The following is a 19,698-nucleotide window of genomic DNA, read 5'->3' as shown; positions in this document are numbered from 1 at the left end:
CCCAATCTATTCTATGACTCTATGATTCTATACACTGCATTTCTAAAACAAGTTACATCCAGTATCTGCAAATGCTACGCTGTTTACCTGAAATGCTTGCATCACAGACAGGGGCAGAGCCAAAGTTTTGCAATGTTTTCTATGTCACTGTGACCTTGAGCTCTGCAACAGAATTTCACTAAAACATAAACTTGTCCTGAAACGCTTCTTATAGTTTCACGCAGGTGTTGCAGGTGATTTACTGGAATGAGACCTCAACAGCTTTTGAGTTTTTTACCTAACTTTAGGACAAGGATTTGTTTCTTTCCCAGCCACCTTTATGTTTCTAGGCAGCTCACTGTGAAGACTGAGACAAATTATGGTACAAACAAACCGCACAAAACAAGTCTCTGCTCCTGACTAAGCAGAATTAACCAGGACAAAGCTACTCCCAGTCTCAAATACAGCCCCACTTACTGTGTATGTCTCCTGCACTCCCAGTCTTCCAGTTTTCCTTTGCCACTTCACACACGTTTCATTGAATATGGACAAATTACTGAGTAATTCCTCCTCTGTGAGCAAAAACATGAACACAGAATGAAAACAGTTACTGTTTCTCATGCAAATCTTAATATGTTTGCAGCAAAAATTAACTTCTTCCTTTTTCTCTGTTTTTTTTTTGTTGTTGTTGTTGTTGTTGGGGGTTTTTTTCTTTTTTTCCAAACAGGAAAAATAAGACAAGGTAGGCAGAAGTTAGGTAGTAAATTTTCTTAACTGTGTCAGATCCTAGAATTAAAATACAAGGCTAACTGGAGAAGCATGTTCTGAGCTAACGACTGTGAAGTCCTTAAATACACAGACAGCATTACGTAAACTACCATGACTAATGAAAACAAAGTATTTTGCTAGGCTTGCACTTTAACACGGAACAATTTTAATTCTAATGACTTTACAGATCTTGAAGAGGACATTGAAACTACATCACAGTTTCCTGTCAGCAAAGGAACAAGCTCATTAACTCCATCAGACCACTCACAGTTCCTATATATAAAAGCATACCTATATAACAGCATTGTTTCTTACACAAGGATCTCAGTATATACTGTACTAAAGATTAGAATCTTTCATACCGGGTGACTAATCGAGGCAAAAGAGACAATGAGAAAAGACATTTTGCTCTGCTCTAGACATTCCTCCTAGTTATAATACCTTAAACTTGTACCATGTATTATTAAGAATATCATAAATTCCTGTATTCCTGGTCGAGGTCTTTCATTCAAGTGTGTTTATGACATTATTTCACCACCAAAAATGAAGAGCAATAAACAATGCCCCAATTCCACTACTTCTGTCACCCATTCTACACTCTCCTTGAACCAGGTGCCAGCATCTGGATCTCGCGACACACAATGGTCTGTCTTCTAAAGAATAAGCCACTCTCAAAACAACTTGAAGATTTGCAGACCATTGGATCTCATGGATTACAAGTCTCATTAAACTGCAAATAAAAAAGTCAAGCAGATTTAAAACAGCTGTCTATAAGAAAAAGAGGCTACCAATAAGCCAGCAAACTTAGAAAAAAGTGCTCTTCTGAATGCAACAACCTGCATTAAAGCACTGTAGGAAAGCTTCTGTGTTAGCCTGGAAAAGAGCTTTTCTTGTAGCTGAATGAATATTTTGGTTCAATAGTTGTTTGGGTTGCTTTTTAAAAGGTGCCAACATTTTTCCTTGGTTCATAATAAATAAAATTACACAGCTACAGTAAAAAACTTTTCAAAACAAACACTAGATTAAAAGAATGAAGCCCACAGAACTGCGCATGTAGGGAGTACAGTTGGAGCAACCGCAGATCTATCTCTCAAGACAGCTGCATTAATTTACACACTTGTAAAAGTTGGCTTATGCCTCAGAGAAAAAGCAAACCAGGAAGATCAGCTTGTCTGTTCCTTTTTTAGGCAGTTCTCTCACTGCAGACACAGAGCAGTTGCCTTCTCATGACAGCAAAATAAAGTATCCACCCAGAGCTAAGAACACAGCTGCAGCTGGTCACAACTGGCATCGACAGTGAATGTATTTCGCTCCTCCTCGTTCCTTCACCAGCCTTCAAATAGTCATTCCCTCGTCCCTACCATATTCTTACTACATTCACTACATGGCCAAGGTCATACAAATCCCAGTTCATAAAGATTCTAAGCTGAAAAGCCCTTAATAGCTGCTGAGAAAATGAAAGGGATTTATAGGACAGCCTTGGTAGATACTTCAGAAACATTCACACAATAGTTGGTGTAATGCCTCGCTGTAAAAGCAGGCACAGCTCAGGGCACTCTTCCTCCATATGTAAACCCCATTACCACTTCACAGCAGCCCCCTTGTAGCACATGGACATGAAGCTGTCACTGAAATAAATTAATATATCAGTAGTCTCTAAAATTCCTGTATGTAGGCAGTTATTTAGAACTAAAGTGTAACTGTTTATGTATTTTGCAGCACTTTATTTTCTTTTTCCGTTTCATTTTTTATTATTAAGTATATCATAAAACCATTTTCTAACAATACCTCCCTCTCCACATATTCAACATATAGATGCCTCACTCACTAGACCAGTTTATCTCCCAAGTAATTTTAATTCCCCCATTCCAAACTGTTGTTGAATATGGAAGTGCTGTTGAAAGCTTCCTGTTCTGCAGAACAGAGTAAGAAAAAGAGATCAATCTGCATATCCTCTAAAACAAATTTCCTTACAAAAGGCTGTGTGATTAATTGTATTTTAAGTGCTGCTTATTATTATTGTTATCTGTTTCACAGTAATGTCTCTAAACTCCTCAGTATTAAGATGCTGGTACCAACACAGAGCCAAGAGTACGCTCAGCTGTTGTATTCTTCAGATCAGATACGTTTTTATTAAGAGGCTGGATGGCAAAAATGACTCATTAGAGCACAGTGAGAGGGAAAATGCTGGCATATCTGTGAGATCCAAATTAAAATGTGTAACAAGAAACAAACAAAATAAAGTAATATCCGGGACTGCTCAGCAAGAAAATCAGGCACTTGATTTGTGAGTTTATAAAATATTCGGTAAAAAAAATAGAAGTAAAATAAAGTGGTAAACCATAAAAGTTATTATGCCAGGTATTCAGGTAGGAAAAGAAATCTTAAGCAGTGGCCACCCGGGAAGGAAGAAGGCAGAACAAGTAGTATTTTTTTCTGTAACTACATCAATTTTTCTGTCATGTTTTCTGAACTTTCAGAAAGACAAGGACACCATGCTACTACCACACATCCACAGAAGAGCTGGCAGGCTTTTGTGCGAAAGTTTCCACTCTAAATGGGTAGGAGTGAAAAAGGAGGAACAACTGTAACACACACACAGCAAACACCACAACAAAGTCCTGGGCTTTCTGAGGAGACTGCTCCCCCCCTTACTCTCTTACTGATCACACGCTCCTTGTTTGGATAACCATTATGTACAGTAAGTGCTGGTTCAACATTAATCCCAGCAGCGCAAACACAGCAGCCAGTAACAACACAAATGTATCTGAAAAACCTATTCTCGCACCTAGAAGGAAACAGGTTGCCTGACAGATTAGTTCTCCTGTGAAATCTAACACTGCCAGGAACTTCCTGAGCTTGGGAACTCCCAGTGTGAAATGCACTACACATGCCTCGCCTCAGTGTGACGTCTCAGCAGACAGTGGCATCCAGGTCTCCAACATACCTGATTTAGACCAACAGCTTTCACTCAGACTCACAAATGAGCTGGGAGAAGTGAAGACCCTCAATTTTCCCATACTTCAGCACTAGAAATTTCAATTTGTGATTAACTGAGAAGGCCACTGGATGACACTGCTGCTCCACTGACCTCCAGGTTACCGTCACAATCTTCTTCCCATCCCAAGGGAAAAGGTTCTAAAAATGACATGCAAATGCCTGGAGACCAGAGCAGAAGGGCCAAAAAAGATCCTGGAGGAGTCAAATACTGAAAGGCAGATCTGGGAGAGTGTGGAGAGATGCAAACAGCACCTGGCTGTTAGCAGCCAGGAAAGACAGGCACAGGTAAACGCAAAGGAACACAAATTAGACAATGCAAAAAGTGAGCAATAAAGTGATTCAACAGTACCAGTGAGTGTTGGAGGGGGAGAAATCATGTTGAGAAGGCCAAAGAAATTAATTCCATGAAGCAAAACAAAGAGTGAAGGTCTCAGTCTTCTTCACTCCACTTTTAAAAGCTCTGCTAGGAAGGAGGGCCTCTCTGGGCTTGAGTGTATGGGAAAATCTTCAGAGTAATCACAGCCAGTGCATAAATGCCTGCACTGTCATGCTCTTCTGCCTTAACCCTGGGCTGTGAGCACCAGCCTTAATCCTTCACTTATCAGCCTCTGCAAGTTCAGGTCCCAGTACTCAGTGTTATTAGCTGCTGATTCAGAAAAAACTGTAACACACAGACAACTTAATGTCTAAACAGTCATTAAAACCACATTACTTCTTCCACATATACAATCCACTAGTCTCCAGTTGAAAGAGCATTTGACCGCCATTGATCTCAGCTCAAGATACATCAGTGAAGTATTTCTGAACTTCCATGAAAAAACAGTATTTACCAGAAAGCAGATAGAACCAGCTCCAACCTGACATTTTATCTTCTACAACTAGCTAAAAGAGCACCTACAGATGCAAATTCTCTCATAGAGCTCTCCCACCAATCCCCATACATACATTAGGGGGAACTAGGGGGAATTTAGGGGAAAGAAAAAAAAATCCAAATATTACCCTTTTTTTGTACGTTCTGCCTGTTCAGATCTGTGAAAACTGTGAATGATGCTACAAATGCCATCTGCTACTAACATGCAGCACACAAGTTCAGACACAGAAATGACATGAGAATAAACAACCTTTCAAAGAGAACTTCTGCTCAGACTTTTTCAAGGCACCTTTTCCAGAGCACACAGGCGAACTCCTCTTGCGCAGCAGCATTTGCAAGTATACATGGAATTCATTTTACAAAGACATATTTTCAGTATTTATACCTTTTAGAGGGGCATGTTAAGTTTTTAAGAGTTTTTCCACATTTTGAGTAACGTACTTGCTTCTAGTTTAACTAGGACTGTAAAATTTCAGCAGGTTTTCACCTTCAGTCCCAAACTTTACACTGAGAAAATCCACAAAGAAACAGCAAAGCTGTAGGCAGAGACAGCCATGCAGGAAGGAGCAGACAGCTAACGATTTACTACTTCCTTTGGTCTAAAAATGTTACCAGGAGACAATCAGGAGCAGAGTTATTCATGTATTGAATCAAACTGACAAACACATAAGAGATGCAATTGCAAGTATACTTAACAAAGGAAAGATGTATCAATCAAGGGTGTCAGACTAGATGGGATTAGGTGGGCTGGGATTAGAAATGCAAATGACCTACTCCCCATCTGAAAGAGGTTCCTGAGACTGGAGAACAGTATCTGCCATCACACACTGCGTAATTATTAATTGGGTTTCAAACAACAAACAAAAGGCTAAGTAGCCCTGCAAAAAGCTACATTTTTTTTGATTTGTTTTAATTGTCACTGGGTTGCATCACTTTGACCTAAGAAGTAGCATCTCCCATAAGACAGACTCCACCTTGTGTTTTTCTAGGCAATTAAAGAAATTACCAGATTACAAAATGTCTGGATTTAACATAACAAATTAGGCCTTTACAAGAACTCAGGCCAATCAGATCCTTTTCATTGATTACTATAATCATCATAATTGTTTGATGCAATTCTTATTCCTACAGAACCACAGGGTTTGAATTAATGCCCACAGGTGCAAGTGACACCTTTTATATTAAGCTCTTAACTGCTGACAGGAATTATTTCCACATGGCTGGGAATAAAATTCAGGAGAGTGACAGTTAACCCATTCATTCTTGTGTGGAAATGACTGACGCTGCCACCACAGAAACCTTCCAGCTGCCTTTCTGTATCTTCTCTGATTGTACAAGTGAAGATGTAAAAACTGACATCCCAGAAAGTTCTAGCTAGAGGGGAAATCAGTCACGGAAATTGGGATAAAACATAGGAGAAGAAGGGAAAGTGAAAGCAAAGAGAAAACAACTGCAGATTAAAAAGAGAGTAGATGATCTCAGTAGCATGGAAATTATCTTTGCTATAGGTCCACAGTTAAATGACACCTGAAGGATGATTCAGATTTTGGTTTGGGTTTTTCTCCGATTTTTTTTTGCTTTATGTAAATATTCTTTCCCTCTTCTGCAATGTTTTAAGGTACACAGCATGTACAACCTGCTATGCTTTTTCTGGACTTATTCAATGCTCTTCCTTCTAAACCTTTAAATCTCTGAAGCATGTATTTAGCAGGTATCCTCCATCCATCCTCCTGCTGTTAGGGTTTTCAGTGCTGGCACACAGCACCTGTTTTCTCAGAAATGGCTCAAAACCAACTAACACCTTATTCCGTTGCTGGTACTCCTTGAAGGTACTCCTCACTACCTTAATACTCAAGTTTCACATGATTATCTCAACAAAATCTCCAGAGGTCAAGACATGCAGCTGAAGTCTATGTGCGGATGGGGAATCACAACGCAGAAAAATGAAGCACTCTGAAACAGAAAATGAACCTTTAGTGAAAGATGGACAGTTCATGTTGCATTTAGTAAGAGGTAACACAAAAAAAGAGCACACACACAAAAGGTTATGACTCGGAAGCTCCAAGCTCAGGATCAGACAGAACGTGCACTGGTATGAAGAATGATTTTTTCCCTATTTGAGTTCCAGGTTCACAATACATTGGGACTGGATCATCTTTTCCTCTATAGACCATGCACACAAAGCCTACAATCTGCCAACAGCCCTTACTGCCTAACACTACTTTGGAAGACTCTCACAACTGACCATTGAGATTGCTGTGCCGTGAGACTCAGCATTAAAGGGTCACAAAGGTCAATTTTACCTTTTGACTCCAAAAGCTATTTCCCACTGCCTGAGTTTTGAAATGCTTTCCCAATAATGCACATTACCTTTCCATGCAGGTCAGATTCATTGCCTCTTCCAGCCTTTTTACATATTCATGGACTTTTGCCACCCATGTGCAGTAGTTGCTTCTTTTGCAAGGAAAATATTTTACTTAATGTATCAAAAAAACACTTTAATAAATACATTTCTAATAATATAGTGAATAGTGGTTCTGGAGACTTATTTAAATACTGAGAAGTTATTATTTAATGCAGACTTGTATTTTCTTTTCCCTTAATAAAAATAAGGAAACTGGACAAACTGATTGTCTTTCTTAAATACACCATATTGTTGCTAGGGACACCAATAGATGCTAAACACATCGAATACTAACAAACTCCAAAGAAACAGACACAGAGAAGGAGTTCTCTAGGATCAGAATAAAAGCAGCAGTCAACCCAGCCTATGTGCTCACAGCTGGGACTTGAGCCAACTGTTGCAGAAAGGAGAGGTCAGAGACTCTGAAAAGCTCTCCATGACAAGGATATCTCTAGCAGTTGGGACTGGGAAATTGGAAAAAGCTTGATGAGTAGTAGAAGGATGAAGAGAGCTGCAGTAGGTAAAGGGACTATTTTCCTTTAAAATATCCCTAACAGTTGTCCAGTTAATACAGAAAACTGCATCAGACATCGTCCCTTTTGTGCATGAACCGGTCCTTTCACAACTGTGAAGAATGGAAAAAGTAACAAAAAAAGTTTAAGAGCTGCACATGGTATTAAGAACAAGGTACCTCTATAAGCACCCTATTCACCATAACTCATCTTAACTTTCCTTGGATGCTCAAGAAGTAAGCTCTCAAAAGTTAAGCTCTGAGTGTATGTGTGTACATGCATGCACATACAAGGGGAAAAGATTTTACTTCAGCATCTATGTTAGCCCTTCCTGATCTTTTACTATCAAACACTTGTACCCAAGCTAACTGAGAGACAAAACCAACTCATTCACACATTTTCATCTCAGGCACCCTCAGTTCCTTTCTCTGTCCTTCTCAAAATTATACTCCTCATGGACTTGGCAATGGCTTACGCTATACACTGTGCACTGTGCCATTTGCAAGTGCAAATTAAGGAACAAGTATCTCAGAGAGATAACCAAGGCACAAATTACTTTTTCTGTCCTTCTTACAGCCATGATGAACAATTAAAAACCCCCACCCTAATCTGTGGAATCTACTCAAAAAGAACAACATGAACGTGAAGGCTTCGTTTTATACTTTTCACTTTAATAAAAAATGCAACTGTAAGTCTTATGTTACCTTATGTCCCATTTTGAGCCCACAGCCAACCAACCTCTCTTGGTAAGATACATATTACTACCAAAAAAGCTCAGGTTGACAATTTCTCCTCTGAAACTCACCAACGGGAAAACCAAGGTTCTTGTTTCAGGCTATTGTATTCCACCACGCTACAGTGCTTCACAGCCCTTCCCTGAAACAAACTGCAACATTATTTCCACAAGGGGATCTTGTTTTTCACTCTGAAAGAAATTTCCCAGATTTACCATGAAATATCCCACCAGAGCTCAACACAATGTGTGCCTGGAATAACAGCAGCACACCATTTCTGCAATGAAAATAAATGAAACCACACATTACTGCTCCATAGGGGAAAAAGCAGTTCTTCCAGGACAAGCTGTACAGGGTGCTCAGACTCCCACACTGAGCATCCTGGACAGCAGGTATTTAACTGCTGGTGTGTTCTCTGCACTTGAGTCTCTTGAGTTTACATACACAAATCAAGGGTTGGGAAAGGAAGACTGCAATCCAGCTTACTATTGCCAGACTTCACTGCTGACAGCTTTAATCCAACCAGCGCCTCTCAGTACAATTAATTTCAGTAGAGTAATTTTTTAATATTTAAACCAGCTACCATTAAATGTACTTACATATACATGTATATAAACACACACACACATTTACTATATACCCCAGCAGACAATGCAACAGACAATGCAATTAAAGGGCATTCCACAGCAATCACTGCCTAAGAAATGAAGAAGTGATTATTTGCCAAAGGGAACATGCTCAGGGGAAATTCTTAACTTCCTTACTTCTAATGAGGTTTTTCAGGCAGTAGAAAAAGAAAAATGGTCTTTGGACTTGTATCATAAGTTATTTTGGAATGGTACATGATTTTCTCTCATTTTAATGGGAATTACTGATTAATTACACACACTGATAAAATTATATACATCTGAAAGGCATCATTACTGAAACAGAAATTTCATTTCATTTGAAAGTCATTTGTTACCTCTAATAAGTGTGAAAAATGTAGAAGTTAAGAAGCTGAAGACCTTTGTAGTAATTTCCTGTTCTTTCTCCCCCCAGCCCCTGAAAAGGAGCCTAGACTAGTTAGGCTATTTTTTGAAAGTTTTTTTTTTCCATTCTACTTGACTGTAGCACTGACTTTTGTGGCCCTCTGATCCAACAGCCGGAGCTGGAGTCTACATTTTTGCCTCTGGCAAAGCTCTAGCTGAAACCCATGGCAATCCCGTGAGTGCTGTCTGCGGGTTCAGGCCCTTCAAAGCTTCAGAGTGCTCAAGACAGAACCCTTGGCATTGCAAAGACTGACACACCTGATTAATGCTGCCACTCCAGACAAAGCTGGCTTCAACACCCAATTCAGAAAGTACAACTATGCAAACTGCCTAGATGAAAAATGAATTACAACTTCTAACAACAGCAGTTCCATTAGGGTGCTATAAAAAGTGAGAGAACTCCTTTTCTGCATGTTCATTTTATTTGATGTCACATGTTTTCTATTCATAGTGAATACTCCAGACATCAAGTGAGGCAAGAGAGGCATCAAGTGGCAACTCTCTGTGTAACGGTTTGGTCTGTGAAGTGGCAGCAGTCAAAGACACACTTCAAGTCCTTTTGAAAAACACATGGATGTTACAAAGCTCCGGGAACATTACCATCTGCAAAAGACAGCACTGCTACTTAAGAAGAAGAGATGGACAGTCATAGGCTATCTTGTGATACTTCTTTCTAAGGACACAGAACACCAACAGGGAGCACAACAGCCACAGGCCAAAACATCTGCTATTTTTTTTGCTATTATTAAAATGTCAGTACATCCTGTTTCCAAGCCCACAGTGTAACACCACCTTCATTACAGACCTCCCTTCTCAAGGCTAATTCTTTTGTGAGAAAATCCTTCTGGACTGAAATTCAGAGAACTGGATCTAGGCTGGAAAGGCAACCAGGAACAAATTCTACTTTGGGCATTATGAGAGAATAAAAAAAAGAAAAAGGAGCTTTGCATTCCATTGCCCCTACTTTCATCACAGTGCACTTTACAGTATTAAGCCCACAACCAATGTCAATAAATATCTTCTGCTTATCTGGTGATGCTCCTCCATCTTTTAAAGCTGAAAGTTCTCAGTGCAGCAATGAACTCCAGTTGCATTAGTCCCTTTCTGTTTGAAATAAACAGCAAGACAGCTACAGAAAGATCTGTTGCATTCACTAGAAACTGTAGCATGGTTAACACTCTCTCCCATGACCTTTCCATCCAGAAGCACCACCACCATGTTCCCTGCATCATAAATATAAAGATTTCTTGCCTTCATCTTTCCTCCTGTTCCTACCTTCAGAACAGGAATGGGAAACTATTTAAATAGCACAACCCACAGCAAGTTCCTACAGTAATATTTACCTTTGCATGTGTATGTAATATTGTCCCATAACTGATCTATTGTGCACTCTGAAAAATTCTTGTCTCCATTAAAATAATATCCTTCTTTACACCGATAGTACACTCTGCTCCACAGCGTGGTAGAGTTGTGCCAGATCATTTCTGTGTGTGGAATCAGCAAAGGTTTGCCACAGTCTATTTCTGAAACAGAAAAAAAACCCAGGGTAACGAAACCTGAAAATGAAAACAGGCAAGGTGTATCAAAGTGCTTAAGGAAGAGAGATGAATTCTCCCAGCAAGTAACACTTCACTTCTCTTCACTTCCTAGTGATTTCTAGAAGTCAGGCCAGCCATTTAGAACCCAGAATTTTGTGACTGGAGAGTTTCTAGCAGGGTAGGGCACTTATCTTCCAAGAGGAACCATAAGATAAAAGAAGTGTCCAGTTTACAAATGGAGAACAAGGACCTCTGAGCAAATTTTTACAAGTGGATCTATCTTCCCACAACACTTTATTTCCCACATGCTATTTATTCCTCTATTTTAGCTATCATCACCAACAATAGATCTGAAAAACAACACATGGTCCAAGGAGTGGCATAGAAGAGCTGTCAAGAAGGTTATGTTCCTTGCGAGGGGATTTAATTCAACCTTTGACAAAAGGAGAAGCTGCTACAGACAAGCAGAAAGAGCAACTTCTGGGGGAAAATCTGATGGATTATTCAGACTACTTCAGAGATAATTAGAAAGCTGGGGTAATGCACTTATAAATTAATTCATTCAGTCAGTTGTTTTCAGGGGCTTCATAAGAAAATTAGGGAACAAAGAAGAATAAAGAGTGAACATGAAATCAATGGAAGAATATTATTTAGGGTTAAAAATCCCTTCAAATCTACAGTGAACATTACAGCCCAATAAACAACTCTGTATCACTTCACTTATAAGAAGTAAACAATGCAAGAATAAAAATCCTACCTTCACTAAAACTTATATACAGAAAACAAGTGTTTTTAAAACTGTTTAATAAATAACCTTAAGCAATTCTGAAATTCTACTCAAAAAAAGGAAAACAAAGAAGTAAAAACCAAAGTGTATAAAACAGTGACCTGTACAACCTCTAAAGGAAAAGTTAAACATATGTATTGCAATGGGCAATACACCCACCATCCACACTACCTTTTCATATCCCAATGTGGATGAATGCATCTATTATAAATCATTAAAACAAGTTTCAGAATAACTAATGCACATGTAAAGAATATGCTTAACTTACAGAAGGACAGTATGTGATGAGACATAAAAACTACTGCTGCTGAATTCCAGCTATCTGCCCACAGTCATCCTGTAAGCAGACTGAAAAGCAGAAATGCAGAAGTTTCTGTGTAACATAGTGAACCTTCTATTGAGACTGGGGACCCAGAATGAGAGTATTAAGGATTCCAAAAGTGGAGAGTGGTTGTAACGTAGACACGGCACACACAAAAAAATTACTGCACTTGAGTGCAATGAACAGAAGACTCAACCCTGCTGGATCAAGCTGAAAAGATATTAGTCATCCAGTGAATGGAAAAGTGAAGTTGTGCCAAAGTAAAAACTGACTAAAGACCGTAATTATCCTGAGGTCACATTAATTAATAATATGAGCTCAGAGTAACAATACACTACAAATTCTGTTGGGTAAAAATATTTTTTAAAATGGTACTTTTGTGTTTCTTCTTATCAAGGAATTTGTTAGGCTATATTCTTCCAAATCATAGTAACAAAAGGGATATATGACTCATGACAACAATAGCAAATAGCTTGAGCAATCATAGTTTGTAACTGGAAACTGTCTGAACACAGGAATTTTAAGGGGATGCTAACTGCTAATAGCGGTTCAATTTCTGAGTCGTGGCTTAAACCACAGATATGATACAGAGCTAGAAAAATGCCTGACATGCACTAGGATTTTGTCCTTATAAGGTTAACTTTCAACAATTAATCACAACTTCATTAGCAACACGGATAAAAAAACCCCTGTTTAACACATGACTTTTGTTTTGTGACTGAACTTCACAGGAGAGAAGACTGTATAAACCAAATGCCCAAACAGGATGTCTCTAATTGATGACTGCTATTTATTACAGTGCCTGAAACAGTGCCTGTGCTAAATAAATCTGAAGGCAGACTTGATTTACCTTTGCACACCAAATCAGTACCCTCCCACTGTCCTTTGGCATTGCAGACTGCAGTTTGATTGCCACTTGCAATAAAGTAACCATGAACACAACTGTAAGTAACTTCACTTCCATATGTAGTCCCACTTACAGATGCTGGACGGGCATTTAAAACAGAAGGTGGAACCCCACAATCCACACCTAGGGAAAGGAAGAAAGAGGAAGATAAACTTGTTAGTCACGCAGAAGAAGTAATGATGAATGCCCTCCCATGAGTATTTCTTTCATCATCATCAACTAATCCTCTTCTTCCATGCTAATCCAATGCTCCCTCCATGTCCTCTGTGACATCGCCACCATGACTGAGACTGACCTGCTCCAGACCTGCTTCCAAATAAAATGACTTCTCTCTGCCTTATGTCTCAGCATGGCATGCTAAATCTGTGACTCCTTCCTCAGCCTAGCTGCTAGTACACAGAAAATGTCCTGGCCTTTTTTTAATCTTTAAGATTTTCCTGCTTTTACAAAACTGATGACAGGTGGCAAGCTGACGCTATACCATTTGCAGTGAGCAACAGCCAGAGGAAGGCAGATGAGCAGAAACTGCCTTTAGGAAGCAAAATTTTTAGAAGTGCACAAAGACCAGAGAAATGCAAAACCATAGAACATTACAATAGTTACAACATACAATACAAAAGCTTCCTGTTAAAGTAAGACTCTACACGGTGTTCAAAACACATTGTAACAGTTCTCTATTCACAAACATGTCAAGTTGTCAATTACAAATGCATAAAACTAAGAAGACAAGTAGCACAAAATCCAATTTGTTTGATATGATGTCGATTTTCTAAGGTAAGCAACTATCTAAAAGGCTTTCACGTTAGCATATCCCAACCCTCACATTCAACAGTTTAACTACACCTCTTCATGTACACCTCATTTTCCAATTAAACTATCTGACTTTTCATCTCAAGACAATTATATTATTAATATTCAAAGGAAGCTGTACTCTTCAAAGACACAGTACATTCACATACTTGTATCTAGATAAAAAAACCCAATCTGCTCCACTTACAGACCCTGACATTAGCTCACACATCTTACCAAGCTGGATCTACCTTCAGTGGCCAGTTTCACCGTGACTATATAAACACCTAAATTACCACAGGAAGGAAGACAAAAGACAAACACTGATTTTCCTGAAAAAGAAGATATTCCACCAGGCCAGGAGAAATTCCTAAATTAGCGATAAAGATTTATCAGGGAAACTCTGAGAGTGTAAAGAATTATTTAGAGGTGCCTTCAATAATATTAAAAAAAAGAAAAAATCAGACTTGCTGGTTTTACAAAAAGAGAAGTCCGAACTGAAATCCAGGAAGAGAGCTTGCAATGCAAAGGGGAAATAAGTTTGTCATTTCAGACTCATGGGCTGGTTTTTGGTGTTTAATGTATTTAATTTCAATTAACCATGAGAGATGTGCTCAGAAACTCCTACTCTTTGACTGCAGAAATCTGAAAAAAAAATGACATGAAAAAGCAATCACTGAAAAATATTAATAAAAACCCAAATGTACCACCAGCTCGCAAGGTCTGCATTCCACAAGCTTTCTTTAGGGACCTCCTGAGACTTTGGGTATGGCCTTTTTGTTTTCACACTCACTGTCCTTTATTTTTGGAGAAAAATGTTATTTTAATTGTTTTATTTTTTATTACAAGATTAGTATTAAATTGTTTTATCTTTTCTTTCTCATAAGTTTTCTAGTGATATTTAATATTTCAGTTTTCACAACCACACTGATTTAGCATCCTTATTCCAATTTATTCACCTCCCAAAGACACCTATACAAACATTACATTTCTATCCACTCTCAAGAAAAAAAAGAGGGAAGGCGGGAATTAGAAACCAAGAGGGCTTTGTATTTTCTCCTCACTAAGTGATAATCTTCAGGATGCCAATTCTCCCCTGTAGAACTGTTACACACAGTGTAGCTTCTGTTAGCTAGCACTTCAACTGTCATTTAACTCATATACAGACTTTCTAACTGTTCACAGAAACATGGAATCTTGCACTTGTAAGCAGTCATATTTCAACTGAATGTATAATTAGGAAGTTTTAGGCAAGTGGAAGTTTTAAAGATGCTCATGGGAGACTTTGTACTTCAGAGATGTGAAAGCACGTGCTCATGCACAAATGCTCTTGGAATCATGAAGACTATCCAGAGATGAGGGGTGATGCAATTCCTACAGTCAACCTTAGGAAAAAACTTCATAAGCTGTCAGAAAAACTGTTCTTTTCATGGGAGGTCATGAAAAGGTCATGGTATCTTCCAACTCATCAGCCTTTCCCATGAAAGGCTGAAGGAGTCTAGTTGTTTTCTAGGTCTTGATTCACAGGCACAAGGAGACATTGCGGTGTCTGCAAACATGCAAGGATCAGCATCAAAAATGTCATAACACTAACAAGAAGAGGTGGCACAATTTTACAACCTGTCCTTTTCCTTTCTTCTTTTTTTGCACACAGCTAGGTCTTGAAAAATTATCCTTCAGACTGAGGAAACACTATACTGTCTTTCACAAACACACTTCCCCATGCATAAACCCCCTTAATTAAGAATTTAAGAAAGATTTCAGTCTCTTTTCACCTTTACAGCTTAAAGTGGCAGGTTCCCAAGTTTCATTTGCAGTGCAATACGAGAACTTTCCCTCGTTGCTGTAAAATCCTTCTTTACATTCATAACGAACCACGCTTCCTGGTAGCAAGCTGTAGTTTCCTACGATGTAGCCATGCTTCATTTCAGGAGGGGAACCACATCCAATTTCTGCAAAAAGATCAAGTTAAAAAAATCTCACAGTATGAAAATCACAACAGATGGCCCCTTTAAAACGTGCTGAACTGGGATGGCCATGTCACAAAACACACCCCATCTGAGAAATCTGAGGGGTCACCAAAGAGGTAGGAGGTTGGAGTTGAAGAGCTGTACTGTCCACACAGCTGGAGGAACACAGTGATCCAGTTACTGACCTACATCTTTACTAACATACAGCTGGAGCCACTCACAACAGCACAGAGGAGATACTGCAATGTGGTGGTGCTCTCTGTGTGCCAGTCTCGTTACAGCAATGGCTGAATGAGCCTTCAACACCAGGGGAAAATTCCAGGCCCTACTGCATAGTTCTATTTCCCTGTGTGCAGGAAAGGTGAAGCCCTGTGGACAGGCTGAAATGAAATGGCCTGTCCCTCAATTCCTCCATCTCACTGAACCGGTCTGCGTACAGAAGCTACATCGCTTCAGCACAGACGCCTGACAGGGCTCCTCTGTCCGACCCCACAAGCGACACAGTCAGTACAGACACACTAGTTTGCCACAGCACTTGGAGCGGGAAGTCTGTGAGATAAGCAGGGTTGTCAGTAATTTTGGCAAAATGAAGTGGAGCACTCCAGTTGGAAGAAGCGGAAGAGCTACAGGCAGTGAGCTTTACTGATGGTTTTTGCAATAATTCAGAAATGAGAGCTGGATATAATCGAGGCAGCTGCTTCCACCTGAGATGCCTGGGTTCATTATATACTCCAACAGCTACAGCTTACACCGCTAGCACTTCACATCTGTGGAAACCTAACACTAGAGAGGAAAAGAGGAACGGTTTCAAATTGATTTTTATTTTTTTTTAATGGCAAGATAAACAGAACACTTTATTTATGCAGGTGGCACAGTATGTAATAAATAGCTAAACTATTATTTTATTATTCCTCTCTCCTAGGCTTGTTTCACTCATCTGACCTCTCTTACCAGATATTTATCCTCTCTTCCCTTCCCCTTCATGCAGCCTGATTATATAAGCAAGTGGATTATACCACACTCCCTTCTTATTCAGAAACCAGCTACATCACCTTCTCGGCATTACTAAGCTTCTCTGACACTGCACACCTGAACCACTGCTGAAAGCCTGTAGAAATCGCATGCAGTGTCGACTCTACCATCCAGACGTCACTGGAACAAACTGAACCCAAGAAGAAAAAAAATCATATGGCAGGCAAAAGCCACAGAGAGGGCTTCTGCCCTGCAGACTTAAAAGCACAGGTCAGAGCAGGTACTACTATATCATGTAAGCTGGTATCATCATATCCGCCAGCAAAAACAGCATCCAAAACTCTCACCTTTGCATGAAACTGTGTTCCCATCTGGATGAAAAGAACGCTCTCCATTTTCTAATTTATAACCATCATTGCAGTAACACTTGTAGCTTCCTTCAGTATTCACACATCTTGCGTTGCGACCACACAGTCCAGACTCCTCACATTCATCTATATCTAAAAATTTAGGATAAAATATAAGCACTTCATAATGTGGGTTTTTTGAAATTAATTCATGGACGACCCAAGCTTAAAACAAATGGTTCTACATAGTTTCTGATAGCTCTTCTGGGAAACACAGGAGCTTATCATTGCGTGGTATTCAAGCATCTGGAAAGAGGAGACTCTCAATTTTGTAGCTAGCTATCTTTTAAATGGTTTCTGTTTTACCTGATAAACAGTTTCCAATGTTATCTCCTGCTACAGCAAAATCCCGTATCTGCAAATATCTTAATCAGTTACAACAGTTCATTATTGTAACAAGGACCTGGCTAATACTCTACACTAAACACAAATATAACATTCTCAGGGAAAGATAAGTGTTATCTTATTTTCTTTAATCTAGCTGCTCCTTCTGGAAAGATCGTTGCCTGAATGTGACTGTGAAGCAATGATTTGTAACACAGCAAAGAATGCAAAATGGAACTAATTTATAGCTGTTAGAACCCAGGTGTCAAATAAGCCTTTGCATCCACAGCAGCAAGTGCTCTGATATAGTTTTAGAAAGTAAGTTCTAAAGTCATGGGGAAAAAAAGATTTGTGTAGTAGAAAATTAAATTCCAGATTCCTGGTGCTCAAGTTTCTTTGTGATGTCTACCTGTACAGTTCGTGCCATCATTGGGAATAAACGTCTTGTTGTTGTTGGAGGCTCGGTATCCTTCAAGGCAAACGCAATAAAAACTTCCATGTGTATTATGGCACAGCGTATAATTTCCACAGATCTTGCTGGCACCAATCTGGCATTCATCTTTATCTGTCAGCACATTTAAAACACATCAGAGAGAGATTAAGGAAAGTAGAATATCCTTCCCTCCTCACTCAGTCTTGTGCAACCAGACTTCCCCTCACTGTTCTTCTTTCTAAGTAAGTTATTTGGGATGTAAACACCACTAGTAAGCTGAAGTATTTAGACCAACAGGAGTTGCTGTCCCTGGATGAAACTGTGAACAAAGTTTCCTGACACAGCTTGAGTTGAACTAAAAGCTGCTGAAACCAGAGAGCCCTGCTCTCTGCTTCTGCTCTTCCTTCCAGCAGAAACTGAATAACAACAGTTAAGTACAAGTGAAGTACAGCTCATGGCTAGTCGGTTTAAAAAAAAAAAAAAAGAAAAAAAATCCACACATATTCTAGGTTTTGGAAATTCTGCCAGGAAATGACAAAGCTCTTTGTGTTTTGAATAATTCAGTAATATTACTCAAGAAAGAATATTTTAAGAATGTATACTTTTTCATATACCTTTTACAAACAGGTAGCCTACCTTGACAATGGGTTCTTCCATTGCCTACAAATCCATAGTTACAGATGCAAACGCTTTTTTCTTCAATTTGATGACACGTAGCATGAATGTGGCAAGTGGCACAGACATCTGGAACTGATCTGTTCACAACTGCTTTAGGAACAAAAAGACACAATTACTTTTTTTTATTTTAAGGATCATAAAGGTGGTCTGGTATGGGTAACTGGCACAGAATTTAAAGTGGAGGTGAAATCCAGATTAAAACACACAAAATAAAATCCCATCTCCCCCCACCTCATTTTCAAACTCACACAAAATCTACAGGCATAGTATTCGGAGACCACAGATAAAAAAAATAAACAGAAAGGATCAAACAAAATAGCTACACTGAATAGTTTTTTCCATCCTTCTATTCTTTGACAATAAACAAAATCTTTCAGGAGTTAGCAAGGCTTATGAGACATATAATAAATAACTCTGTCCAATATTATGAATCTTTTCTCCATATTCATTCTTTCCCTTTTATCTTGATTTCTTTTTCCTTATTTATTCTATTTTTTGTTTCTATTATTTATATATAGGCATTTAGGCTACTTGTCAATCTATTTGTATCTTATATCATCAAGATGTACACGGTATAAATGCTATTCACAGAAACGATGTTGAGAATGCTGCCAGCAGAGTAAAGCCATTTTAGAAATTAATTTATATTAGAAGCAGTTTAGCAGCATACGATACACAATCTAACTTACTGTAGTATGGCAGGGCTATAAACATACATGAAACTTGAATAAAACATGAACTTATTCCCTTAATTGCATTCATACTTTTAGTGCATTATGTGCATTTCTCTCCACTTTTTGTAAGTTCTTTTTGTTATCTTCACACGTGCACTGGCCTTCCAAACGACAGACCTCAGAACAGACGGCCTGAGTGTAGACAAAGCATGTATATCCCTACAGGCTTTTAAAATTTTTAACTAATACTGCAGAAGCTGATGTTGTCTCACGATGCTGGACACAGCAGTATGGAATGTTTTTACTCTTCTAAGACGGCTAGGATCAATAAGGATGGTGTGGTTCTTACACAAATCTTACTGCATATACAGATCTGGCAAATTTTTCCATGCCCTTACATGGTGTCTAAATGCCTGACTGTACCTGGAAGGAGAAGGCAGCTGAACACTCCAGACTGCTCTTTTTCTCACACCAAACTTACCAAGTGTGATAAAACCACCCTTCCACACGCACAGTGCTTCAGTTTTACTCACAGTGCGTTTCTGAGTGCCTTACAGCTCATGGGAAGCATCACAGATGCCTACTCCTAATTCTCAAT

General features: G+C 39.0%; 1 protein-coding gene across 1 annotated transcript; it reads right to left on the bottom strand.

Moving 5' to 3' along the window:
• Nucleotides 1–456: 456 nt before the first annotated feature.
• Nucleotides 457–18,516, bottom strand: LOC104523244 (sushi domain-containing protein 1; the record flags this gene model as incomplete). The annotated part of the gene is made up of 7 exons (XM_010165766.1): nucleotides 457–551; nucleotides 10,643–10,822; nucleotides 12,797–12,976; nucleotides 15,418–15,594; nucleotides 16,932–17,084; nucleotides 17,725–17,880; nucleotides 18,385–18,516. Coding segments are annotated over 7 exons (1,073 nt in total), but the record flags the coding sequence as incomplete, so codon positions are not given.
• Nucleotides 18,517–19,698: the final 1,182 nt, after the last annotated feature.

This window comes from Antrostomus carolinensis, unplaced genomic scaffold (genome assembly GCF_000700745.2).
Source record: "Antrostomus carolinensis isolate BGI_N321 unplaced genomic scaffold, ASM70074v2 scaffold2684, whole genome shotgun sequence".
In the NCBI taxonomy this organism is placed as follows: domain Eukaryota; kingdom Metazoa; phylum Chordata; class Aves; order Caprimulgiformes; family Caprimulgidae; genus Antrostomus; species Antrostomus carolinensis.
Note: the sequence above shows the minus strand (reverse complement) of the source record. Positions and strands in the feature narration are given on the sequence as shown.